The 13,154-nt window shown below is 42.0% G+C and overlaps 1 protein-coding gene across 3 annotated transcripts in view; it reads right to left on the bottom strand.

Annotated features, from left to right (window-relative positions):
* The window catches only part of EBF2 (early B-cell factor 2), a 141,338-nt gene that overhangs the window by 18,434 nt on the left and 109,750 nt on the right, over positions 1–13,154 (bottom strand). For all 3 annotated transcript variants that reach the window (XM_021374820.1, XM_021374819.1, XM_021374817.1), the window contains exons 8-10: positions 5,339–5,456; positions 3,335–3,465; positions 2,639–2,765 (exon numbers count right to left, since the gene is read on the bottom strand). In XM_021374820.1, coding sequence (XP_021230495.1) covers positions 2,639–2,765; positions 3,335–3,465; positions 5,339–5,456 — 376 coding nt within the window. The remainder of the gene's footprint in view (positions 1–2,638; positions 2,766–3,334; positions 3,466–5,338; positions 5,457–13,154) is intronic.

Raw genomic sequence — 13,154 nt, 5'->3', positions numbered from 1 at the left:
CCTATTCAATAGCTCATACGTTTGTCTGCTATGCTCTTCCCAGCAGATACCTGCACTTCTGTGGTGCTACTGACTATATTTCCCAGAGTGCTATGGACACACACGTGTTCTGTGGCATTTAGATAACCTGGTTTCCTGAGGCTGGTGGTTTCTCTCTTGCCTAATACTGAGATTGAGCTCTGCAGCCTTTCCTTCAATGGAGGATTGATTCAGATCTCTCCTATGAAATCCCATTTCCACAAAGCTCGAGCTGTGCATCTCTGGTGCCTCCTCCTTTCTGGTTACATCTGGCAGAAACTGGTGTTCCAAAAGTTGTTGGGAGAGTCAAGAAAAGACTCACAAGCAGAAGGACCTTGACTGCATGAACACTTGCCTGGGGTAAGGATTACTGCTTGTTCACAGCAGTTTTCTGATATCACAATTGCAGAAAGAAAAAAAAAAAAAAAAAAAAAGCCACCAAGTTATTTTCATAGCTAAGACGTTGTTTTTATTGCTATTAGCAGCAACGACCTGGGGGAATTGATTACACAGGTGAGCCTCTACCTAATAGCTGTGTTTATCATTTTGCCTGCCATGGTGGGAGAGCTGCAGGTTCTCGAGCAGACAGATTGAAACGTTGCCTATTCTACCCTCGCTCGGCATCTTCCGTGAAGTGCTGCTTTGTAACATATGGCAGTGAGCACCCACTCACTCCTCAGAGAATGCTAACAGATATCCCTATGCCAGCAACAGCAGTAACGCAGGGATAGGAGATTTAACTTTCTTCTCTTCCACCAGCTCCTACATACGTCTTCATGTCCCTTTTTGTGGAAGCACGCTAATTAATACGTCAAAGAACTGCATTACAGTCTGACTCCAGTCCCCCTAGATGGTACGGGTAAGTCTTGCATTTAAGGTAGCTTCACGATAATAAATATATATTTTTTCATAGACAGATGCACATTTCTATTTTATGCATCCCTGCATCGCTCCATTCCTAAAGCTCTTTCAGCACTGGTACCAACAGCACTCAGAAACCAGCCCTCACGTTGTGCTGAAGAACTGTACAATCAAGGCCTACACAAGCAAAAAAACAGCATAGGAAAACTTTACATTTTCTATCTGACTAATTAATTAACACTCTCTCTCTGAAGGTAAAAGCACCACACCTAAAGCTGCCCCCCGAATCCCTTTGCTGCACATGAACCAACAATCTTTGGTGGCTTTGGCCAGTTATCGTTCAGGGAAAGGCTTAACCTGCTCAGACATCAGATTCATCATTTCCCAAAAAATGCCAAAGAAGAAAATGTATTTTGAAAGCTTTTGGACAGATCCTGACCTCACAAGTCCAGGTCTAATTCCAGAAGGAGTCTGCACTGCATCGGGGTTGTTCTGGTGCAAAATCAGAAGAAAGTCCTCATCTTCACTCAGTCAATGGATGTAATTGTAATGCCTTCAACTGATCATGGATCAGATCACAGTCATATCAAAAATAACCCTGTGTCATTTAAGCTTATATTTCTTCAGAGTACCATGTGTAATTTAAGACTTAATTCTTCCTGCAGGTTCCTAAGTGCGACAGTCATGAATAAAAAAACTTCCCATATAGATAGATGAACAGTAATTTAGCATTTGTACTAATGAGGAACATATAAAATGACATACGACAGGAACGGGTGTTTCACAAAGCATTGGTTCTTCCTAAAGCCTCAGATTTCCACTCTAATTTTTCCTGTTTTAGAAAAATTCTAACTAGTTCACTCAACTCGCAGTTAAGGTTTTCCCTTAACATTTTTAATAAAAATTTCTGGGACCTTCATCATTAGTTTTAATTGACTACTTAACATTTGACCAATATAATGCACAAAGATTAGTTAGTGAAGGTTGTTGGTAAGAAAAAGCCTTTAAAGAGGACTCATTCCTTGTATTTTGAGAAATCTGAATGTGATTTGGTGGGAGCAAGTCAATCTACTTAAATACAAATCCACCCTTTAAACTCTTCATATGATCATTCTCCAGACATGGTTAATAGGGTACAGAAAGTTGAGTGCACACATTACATGCCATCACTGGCCTGATGTTCAACGAGCTGCTCATCTGCTCCCACCTGATTTTCCCTGTCAGACCCATGGACTGCTCTCTCCGTAAAATCAGTGTTCTCCTGCTAGCTGAGGTGAATGGAGGGCACTGAACAAGTTGTTAATCCATTTAAGAATAAAAAAGACAACTGTACTTATTTTCCACTCAGCTCATTGGCTTCTCTCAATGCAAGACACTCCTTGTCCTCTGGGATTACCTTGAAAATGAAAGGTTACCCCCAGTGAGGGAGAAGCGTAAAACAAATACTATTATAAATAAAACATTTTCTGATACATAGAACAATGCTGCCATGTTACTGTACATCCAATAAATATACGGACAGACCCATATCATAACAGCATGAGCTCTATTGTAGAAAAAAAAATTAACATGTAGTAACAGTTGCTTAACACCTCTGCACCGCAATGAAGCTGCCCTATCCAAATGTCACAACTGGCAGAGTGGCCTTCAAACAGCAAGAAGCAAAACAAACAAGCAAAGCACAGAGTTGTCAATAGTGCTTACCAAAACAAAGAGGCTCAGAGCTTGAGCTCCTCCAGTGCAAATCACAAGCACCTACCTGTGTAAATAAACCTGCCTGGGGCGCCTTTGCAAAACTGTTTGGATTTGTATGATAATGTCACTTCAACCACTCCGGGAATGTGACGTGGAGGTGTTTGAACTCGAATGGCATGAGGCGTGATAAGCTGGGAAACAACAAAAGGAGAGACACAATTACATGGCTGTGTTATTCCCACCGCTTCCACCTACATCCTCCAAACGTGCTTTATGAGTAAGTGCATTGCTTACTGCTGTGTAGGAGATGCTAGATGCTACAGATTAGGCAACTGATATATCTCGTGTCGTTTCTTGCCTCCAGGAGAGGAAGAAGCATTATAGGATAAATTGTCATCAAGGAAAAATAGTGTTACTTATACCCATTATTTCTGGACCCAGAGGGAATTCTTTCTCCTTTACAAACTCTGTGTTCACTCCCTCTTTCTTTACTTCTATACCTTTACCTGCCTCCAGACTCCTAGAGTTATTCAGTCTTCTTCTGGATATTACTGAGCTGTTGGCCTCAATAATATCACAGAGCAAGTAGTTCCTCGGAGTAGATTTCTATCAATTTCCTCCACGGGGTTTCATATGGCCCATCTTACACACCACCATTTTTGTAGCATTATTGGAATGGGGAATAACGCTGCTCCCTCTCCACTTTCCAAAGAACAGCAGTGTTCCTTCAGCTCGGTAACAGGGAGGTGCTTCTACCTACCTCACTCCATACAAGCATGGTTCCAAACACTACTTGAAGCCCATCAAAGAAGTTGTCTCCAATAATGATCACCATTGCTCCTCCCGTTGTCCACCCTTCGCTTGGGCTGATTGCTTTGATGCACGGTGTGGCTGAGCAAAACCAAAAGGACAGCGGAGCGTTAGATTGGGGATTTACCATGCTGGGTGTAAATCCTTGCAGAAGATAAGTGCAAGCAACTTCTACACACATTGAGCAGTCCTAAGTTATACTGGGGCCAAATGTATCTTAGGGAAGCTGTCTTAGCTTCACATTGCCACAAATTCCCCAGTGCTGACAAAGGCCAAGGAATGTTTAGAGGTTGTGTTGAGGAACATGGTTGAGTGGGGTTATATTGGTGGTAGGTCGATGGTTGGACTGGATGGTCTTGTAGGTCTTTTCCAACCTTGGTGATTCTATGATTCCATGATTCTGATTTCTATGATTCTAAGTCCCTCCAGCCAGCCACCTGTGAAGGCTGCTTTTCCATTTCAGAAAGCCAAACAAAGAAATAAATACGGATAAACGCATGTTTTCTGCCTTGCTAGTGTTAATTACTTGCCTGTTCATTACCAGCACTTAACACTGTGTCATTAAAGCCTAACAGGCTAACTGTAGTGGGTGTAAAAATGAAATGCTTAAATGATTGTGCAGAGGTTGTTTTTAAAAAAAAAAACAACACACTCATTAGCATATGATCACACAAAAGCTAAACCCTGTGCAAAGAGACATAGATTAAGATTTACTAAGTTTATCAATGGGCAAGAGAGATATGGAAATATCAAATGTTTCCTCCAATTCTTATCAGGAGACAATTTCTAATAATTTTCTTGGTTTTGTGGAATAGGTTTTTTTTTTTTTTTTCTTCCCTCTTCCATATGTTCAAGGCCTCTGGACTATACATCCCATCAGGAACCCAATATGGTTTCCAGGCCATAACCAAAGTCAATCCATCACTCCATTCCCAATGTTGACAGGGTCAGAGGTGGAGGGGAACTTTGGCAGGGCTCCAAAAACATGAGACTCCTTTGAACAGCCAGTCAATCACATCCAATCAGTCAAGGAAAAACTGGATGGCTTCCTAGGCTAGGAATCCTGGGATTTTCCTTCTACCATTTCACTGCCCGCTGGGGGAGAATTAACACCACTCTGAATTCTTTACTGATTCAATCATTTTCTTCCAGTTCATTAATTCTTCTTATAGGTTGATATAGGGCACATTTAAGGAGTGGGGCAGCAAAACATTATAATGAAATAATATCCTTGCTTGTCTTTTCTGCTAACATCACTAGCTCTTCTCACTTTCACTAGCTGCAGGGGAGGGAAAAGTAGACACAGATAGCATTTGCTAGTAATTTGGAGTACTGTCTGCATGAGAAGGTGGAATGCATTGGTAATGAATGCACGAGAAGAGGGAGAGGAGGGGCCAACCTCTCTGAAACGTAACAGACACAAGAATTTGTAATTACTTTAATATAGTCCAAAAACCATCCTGCAGACGGCCATGAGCCTCGCTTAGCCAAACAAACTAAAATCAATTAGTGTCAGTTTCCTTCTGTGCATTGTTATGCTTTGCACATAGTTTGTTTAAGGGAACTGGTGACACTTTTTCGTACACATCTTGTGCTGTAACAGTTCTGTTTAACTGAGATGTCATGTTGCCTAATTTGCCTGAAATCAAATCAATCCCAGCTGAAAAAGAAGTCTGAATTTTAGATAATACTTAGTGTTTCTGTGTTTTTCATCTCTGCAGGAGAAACTAGTTAATGAATTGGGAGGGGGAGGAGGGAAGCCAGCATCTTAGATGTGAAGAGGATCATATTTGGCATGCAATAGACAGTTTTCCTGCCTTTTCCTTCTCTAAGCCCCCTGAGGTTCTGTAGTTCCCTCTTAGCTCTCCTTTCCTCCTGAAAACAAACAGAAATTGAAGAACGGGTAATACGCTTTTGCACTCATTTGTGTACCATTCTTCATACGGCGTCCTACCTTCAGAGGGGTCCAGTCTCCTTGCTCTCCGTCCATGCTTGGAGTTGTTGTGAACAAACATGTTGTCAGACACTGCCAGCACGTGCCCGTCAACATTCACTGTTGTGGATAGCACAACCTAGATGTTTTCAAAGGGAAGAAAAAGGAGGCAGGTAAACAGCTCAGTTGGATGTTCAGCTTGTAAAGTAGTAATTATTCAGTTTAGTTAAAATCTTACTCTGTTTGTAAAACATAATCATGTCCTGCAGGGTTTACTCCCTAGCAAGAATGGGAGAAAATATTTTCAGCCTTTACTCCGTGCATTAATTCCATTTAACACAGCATCCTAAGGGCCATATAAAGTCCTTAATGTATAATGAACCAGCTACTGCAGATGGCCCTAAATTTTGTTTCCTACGATGCACCACAGCATAGCTGATGGCAAAGAGGTCTGTATACACCAACCAGGAGGACAGGCTGCAGAGCACCGCAGCAATTTGCCCTCTGATACATACATGCAGATTCAGAGCCATCTGCTGTACCACGCACACATGCAAATGCATCTGCATCTGCTTCAGAAATAAAGGTCTCCATTGACCGAGGAAAAGAGAAACTCCTACGACGTGAAAAAAGTACTTAATACGATGTCTGGTTTTTACATATACAGACTGAGAGCCTCTCAGAAAACACCTGAGCCTGAGCACAGGGAGTCAAGCACCAGATTTGAAAGCCTTGGCCTCCATGGCTTTGCTGCTGGGCTCTGAAGGCACAGGAATTCTTAGAGTAATTGAATATGTTAATGAATCCCACTTAGCTCTCCCTTTCAAATGCAATGTCCCAAACTGTAAGTCCTATAAAAATCCAGAAACATATCTGTCTTTAAACCACAAGCTTTAAGGGAAAAAAAAAAAAATTAACAATCCTGCATTTTAACAACTGAAAGAAGATGCATCTTGTTGAAACTTTCAGGTTATGGGAATTAGTTGGTGTAAATCAGCTCAGCTCCACTCAGCTGCCACACAGCTACAGAAACCCACAGCTATTGAGGATCTGACCCTGGACGCGTCCATGAATTTTCACAGATACAGCCATCGTGGTCCAGGTAAGAGAAGTCAGGCTCTAATTGTTGATGAAGCAATGCTCATCACACAGCAGGAGAAACCTTGCCCCCCGCCCCCAGCAGGATTCTGCGAGTTTAAAGAATACTTTCTTTCTCGAGGCAAGTTTAATTCATTCCAAAAGGCTCTTGTCATACTGTACTCTTATATTTCTCAAGCATTCTTGTCACAAAATGTGTTGCTTTCCGTGTGCCAATGGATTTCATCATTGCACATTTGGGTGGAGTGAGACTCCTATCCAGAGTGAACGTTTCCCGCATGACATAGCTGAACCCACTCAGATGCACTTCATTATTTTCCGTTAAACAATGGAAATAAATTTTAATCTCTCACTGGCCAGCACAGAGCGCACTGTGGCAACAGGGGAATAGGCCTGAATTATTCCAGTGTCTGAAATATTTACGACAAGTGTTTAAATTGTAACCAAATGTAAATCAGAAGTATATCATATATATACAGTTACATTATATAATATATACATACCTGACCTCACATACATAAGGTATGTATGTGATAAATGCACACCCATGTGCCCCCAGTATGAGATTTTTTATAGTGCCTGCAGACTGCAAGTACACACACTCCCTGCCTGAAAACCCACTTGGGTGTCAATGTTGCACAAAAAAACGAGCCCTATTTCAAGAGTAATGGTAAAAAATAGTCCTCTGTTTAGTAGATAAGAGTTGAACATCCTCCATTCCAACAGAAGACCTCTCTCCGTGAATGGCTCCATGTCTATTTACCTCCCCTGTTCATCACAGGAAGGTCAAACCCAGTTGGCACCAGTTGGGCCCTATGGCAAATAAATGCAATCTCAGGGATAGGACAAAACACAAAGTGCAGATCGGGACCAGAACTTTCTCAAAGTTGTGGGCCTTCTTCACAGTAATCTTTAAGGTACTACTGAAATTCAGCACACACCTTTGCCATCGTTACTGTGACACTGCAAGCCAACTCGTTATCAGTGCTGTGGAGTAACAACATGCAAGATTACAGACTTAAGAATTCCTGAGCCTCTCCACTTTGGTTTGGTCATTCCTTCTTGGCTGGTGAAGATGGCAACCCAATTGTTTTATACTGAAGATTAAAAAACAATGTTTTATGGATAAAGGGAAGAGGAATGTGCATTCCGCTATGGTCTCTAACTCCCAGGCCCTTCCCTTTCACAAGCCAACTGCTTTCCCCCAGTGAGTATTTCCTGGGTCACGAAGGGTGACCCTTTCCATCTGGAATCAATCAGTCAACTCCTGACAACTTCCTGAAACACCTCACTCCATTTCCTGTTCTCTCCCCCTTCTCTCTTTCCCCCTGGTTTGCTTCACTCTTCAAAACTGCAGGCCACAGCAGCTTAATGTTAGAGGGTCAGACACAGTTAGACTCCAAAACACTACACAAGAACACCTTTGACCTTCAAAAATCTTTACATCTTAGCTAAACAAATCAAGGTCAACGCTTCTTACCATTACCTTGTTAACCATTTCTAGGCAATTTTTTTTAATTTTTTTTTTTGCCAATACCTTTCTGAACACGTATTTATCAATAACACTTGTTCTCCTAACATCGTAAAACATCCCAGGCCTTTTTGTAGACCTGTGTTTAGTGCTGCTGAAAGGCAGTGTGCAAACTTCTCCGGAGATATAAATTCTCAGGTTTGCCCACAGCACTGGCAAACTATCGACAAATGTTTCGGGGTTGCTCTTTCCTGATCTGATGGCACTACTTCCATTGTGTGGAAATTCGGCTTCTATGCCCATTCCATTTGTGATCTCTTCGCTGAAGTCAGTAGTTATCGCAAAACACAATTCTGAGGAAATGATCTGAGAACATCAAAATATGTCAGCTAGACAATGCATTCTGGTAATTGTAGCTTAAGGCCAAATCTGACATAGATGGCATAAATAAGAAAGATGTTATGCTCCTAAACAGCTGGATCAACCAGTCACCTCTGGTGGAGTTTCAGAGGACAATCACCTGGGCAAGAAACGGACACAGCAAAGTGTTCCTTCAGCCACCAAACGTGATTTCCATCTACAGCAACAGCAAGGGAGGTGCAAGCTTCTCAGCGGGGCTTCCAGCAGTTCTCCAGAGTCTCTTTGCACATCTGCAAGGGTCTTATAACTAGCTATGAAGCCACAGACCTGGAGCAATGATTCTGCAGCGGTACTGAAGAAACGTGCGTGCTGTCACCCCTGCGTTTTTTTTGCTTCCCGGGTGGATTCCTGTAACACTCTCCCTCCTCAAAAGCCACAGCAAGGGCTCATCACCTCCCGGGACATTCAGCCAGACCGGGTTTAGCACGCTGCACTCAGGTTCCCCGAGCTGGACTGCCCCTCTTCCATTTCCCTGCACAGTTCAAAGTGTTGGTATTACTTTACCTTCAAGATTACCTCTCTGACTCGCCAGTACTGACAGCACCAATCAGTCTAACAGTTCACGTTACCAGTTTTCAGACTAAAATCTTCAGCTCTGGCAGCAGCCGGTCTTCGTTAATGACTGCGTCCCCTGCAGAAGCCCACTGAAGGGTGGGTAGAGGGGAAGGCACATTCTGCACCTACCTAAAGGTATTTTAGTGAACAGTTCAGAAATACTACAAATTCTTGGTCAGAGGCACTACAATCTTTCCTCCACCATCCATGCATCATCACAATACTTCTTTAATATAAAGTATACTCCTCTTCAAATCGCAGATGCGCAAGGAAATACCCAGCATCTACAAACGAAAGCTGTATCACTCTTAGACACCTATTTAGACATATGGTACAAACATTCTAGGCACAGAGGCGTTTATTTACATGTAACATATCTCACCACTGCGTAAATGATCTCTCTCAAAAAATTCCTGTTACCATTCCAAGTGTGGAAAAAATTCTTATGACATTGTACATCTGGAAACAATATTATATTCCTGATGCACTTTCCCTTACAACGCTCTAGTCATAGCACCATGTTATTTTAACTTTTCAGAAGAATAACTACTAGGAGGATTTTAAAAATTATTAGCATTATTATTATTTTCCAGCTGGGTGGAAGAAAAGATGTCAAGCCTCATCCTGCTGTCTTTACTTGGATGGGGCTCCCATTGATGTCAATAGGTGTTTGGGTCGAGCGAGTAATACAGGAGTAGATGCTATAATATGTGTTTGCTTCATAGTTGGATTAGGAATAAGATAAACAGAGAGAAAAATGCCAGCAGCTTCTCTCCACTCAAAACTTCCATCAGATTCTTTGGGAAGCCCTCTCTGGTATCCTGAGCCCACTGAAAACTGCATGCTGACAGGAGCTCTGCGTGCGGCCTTCATTTTGGGAGCGGGGCCTCCTGCCATTTTAGGGGCACCGGGTAGGAGACAACTCCTGGGTCACTGCCATCCCATCCCCTGCTATTACAGACAAATAAATCATGCAGCCACTTTTATACAGCTGTCTTAAACCAGTCGAGCTTTTGCCTTTGGCTCTCCTCTTGTTTTAAAGCCTACATCTCCTGACGGTGAGGGACTTCATGGTTTACAGCCTAAGTTTATCTGTAGTCAGTTCATACTTAGCACTAGCTCTGAAATTACTGTTTTCCGTTCCGATCCACCTCAGGATATTTTCAGAGAGCAGTTATGCCCTTTCTCAGCACATGCTCCTGAAGTATGGGAGCTGAGTACCCTGTCCCCAGCCCACATAATGCTCCAGCCCTGCACCTGTACCAATTTCATTTTCATCCTGCTTAAAGATGGCTAAACCAGTACACTGTATTCCAGACAAGATACAAACATATCCTTCTTTCAACCTGCAGAGCTTACCTGAGACGCAGTAGGATCTCATTTATGGTTTGCTATAATGGATGATGCACAACTTTGGCAACCCACAGTCACAATGGCCATTTGCCCTTCAGGTCTGAGCACACTAAGCTCTGTGAGAGGCTGAGTTGCAATCAGTCCCTCCCTTACATATATGGACTCTAAAATAACAACACCTCCAGTGAAGAAATATGTCAGCAGTGGCTGGACTCTGCTGGTACTAGTTGCTCTCATTTTGCATCTATAGCTGGGAAATGAATCTCCCATAATGACATTAGTCCCTGCAGTATTCATCTCTCTAACAGAGATCTCTGTCCAAATCCAGATCTCTCTGCGGGGGTCCTTAGCACGTTCTTTCACCATCAGCCTGAAAGTGATTTTGATTTAGACCAGCTCTGTTTTCCTTCTGCCATCCCTTTCTGTTTCTTCACAGAGTGCAGCATTCCTAAGTCACAGCACTATCCAACTGCTCTTACCCCTTGTATTCATTCCCGAATGATACAGATCCTTCGGTGCTTCACACTGAGCCAAGCTGGGTGAATTCTCAAACACAGCCAGCTTGGCTCAGGTGCCTGATGATGAACTGATCCAACCACTCTGAGGTCAGGAAGGAAATCTCCCCAGGGACATACCTTGTTATTTTTCCTTTCTCTTCCTCCCTAGAGCACCTAGAGGGGAATACTTGCCAGGAAACATTCCATGTTGTGATTTCTGCTGAAAACAGAGGACAGTTGCCGACCTTTCTCTTTTCTGTTTCTAAAGAATGATGCTGATTCAAAGATGACCATCATTAGCATTGGTGTTCTGTTGCCTGGTCCCATTCTCAACCACAGCACCATAGGATCTGTATAATCACCATGACTGGATGCAGCAGAATTCCCAATCAACAGGAGGCTAATGCGTTAGCACCAGGTCTCAGCTGAAGCATTTTAGCTGAAGTGCCTCATCTTAATTCCACAGAATTATTGTCCCCCATTACACACCGGTCGTTACCATTAAGTGTCATCGGGCTTCAATTGAGTTCTCTAGGAGAAGTCCTCATTAAGTGGAGGGCATCACCATTTCTTTTTTAATTCTGTTCCTGGGAGATCACTCACTGAGAGTACAGCAGTGACAGTAATGACAATACATACGAAAGCTCAGATTTGCAGATTAGCTGAACTCAAATAGCACTGTGTTTGTGTAGGTAACTTAAAGAGTCTTTTTTTGTCTGTTTCATTTCCCACTGAAAACCTTTCCCTTTCATTCAGAAATGTTTTAACTGATAAATAATCGATATTTGCTTCAGCTGAATTGACAAGGATGCATTCATGTATGCATTTGGGCAGCCAACAGGCAACCATGAAAATATCCATCAGTAATAGAAATATTCCCTGTCCCCACTGAAATAGTCTGTGATTCACAATTAAATTATGTTATTACAGGGGGGAAAAACATTAAAATAATGGTCACATGTCCTTCAACTTCTGAGGTGCAACACTTTTCAACAATAGAAAAATATTAGATGTGTAAGGTCTGTAAAAGTAGAGAGATTTTCATTTCATCTCTGAAGCTCTACCTAGTATCAAAGCAAATTTCAAACAGTTAATATGATCACAAAGCAGCTGGTGTTGCTTTCCAAACTAAAGAGTTATTCTAAAAAAACAACAACAACAAAAAAAAAACCAACCCACAACTCTTCAGGCATCTGGAGCTGCACTAAATTTACAATGCAGCGTCAATGTAACCTTTCCACCCCTTTTTTCTCCCCACCCCCAGGCTTGGTTTTTTTTGTGTTTTTTTTTTTTTAAAGTGGGTGTGATATAAATAAAATCTAACATTTAATTTCGTTTAATAAACTGTAGCTATACTATACGAGAGCTAAATCTTGTACCTAGAAATACAGAGGCTGAGGCCAGGATCTGGATCCCAGCTCCCTGGAACCAAACCGAGCAGCTTCACACCCATCTCTAATCAGAAGCATTGACTTGACACTCTTCCAGACATGAGTAACCATTCTTCCTTACTTGGAGAACTCAATAAGATGCGTTGTACAGCACAATTTCCATGTCTCTTATTTACATTTCTGTCTCAACAACAAAGCCGGAGCTTTGGGCTTTCATTCCACCTCCATTAAAAAGCAGAAATGTTGTGATGAGACCCTTTCAGTTCCAGATTTCAGTAGCAACGGGAACTTGGAGACTGGGATTCACTCTTCTGTGTTGTTTTTGTTTTTTTTTTTAATAATGAACTAAATAATGAAATCAGCAAAGCAGCCAACTGTACTGGACTTTTTGACCCTGCTTTTACTCTGATTGTACGTTCCTGGACAAACAACCGTCCTTTCAAACCCAAGAAGCAATCCTGCCCATTAATTACACTGCCTGATGCAAATCTTCAAAGCTAAAATGAAAATAACCACGTCCACAGTGCGCAAGCGTTTACTGCTAATATTTGGTACAATGCCTCTTTTTCCACTTATGACTTTAAGAGTAGCTGACAGACCATACACAACAAGAATCAGGCAAGCGTTTGCCTAAATTAAAAAACAATAATAATAATAATGGAGGAGGATCCAGAAGACAGAGTAGACCATTTCACATCTACGTTACAACCGTGGAAGTCATGCTTCTATCCTTAGAAGCAACCAGGCAGACTGAAAACAAGCTCTGTTTGCAGTCCATCCTGACTAATTTCCATTGGAACGCCGAACTTCTTTCTCCCAATGCATAACATTTTAGCAATTGAACTACCTTTTTCTGTAGCTTTTTTCATGCATTCTGAGCTCCATAGCCCAGAACCAAGCTCAACAACCAACCAGTGCTGAAGGCGCCTGAACAAAGATTCTGCTTTCCCTCAAAACCTCAAGCATTTCACAATTTGTTTCAAAGGGTTCATTCTCGTAACAGCGAAACAAAGTCTTGTCAACATTTTGGGTTTCGACAGACAGATGATCCT

Source organism: Numida meleagris, chromosome 21, assembly GCF_002078875.1.
Source record: "Numida meleagris isolate 19003 breed g44 Domestic line chromosome 21, NumMel1.0, whole genome shotgun sequence".
Classification (NCBI taxonomy): domain Eukaryota; kingdom Metazoa; phylum Chordata; class Aves; order Galliformes; family Numididae; genus Numida; species Numida meleagris.
The sequence above is the reverse complement of the archived record's forward strand: the minus strand, read 5'-3'. Positions and strand labels throughout refer to the sequence as shown.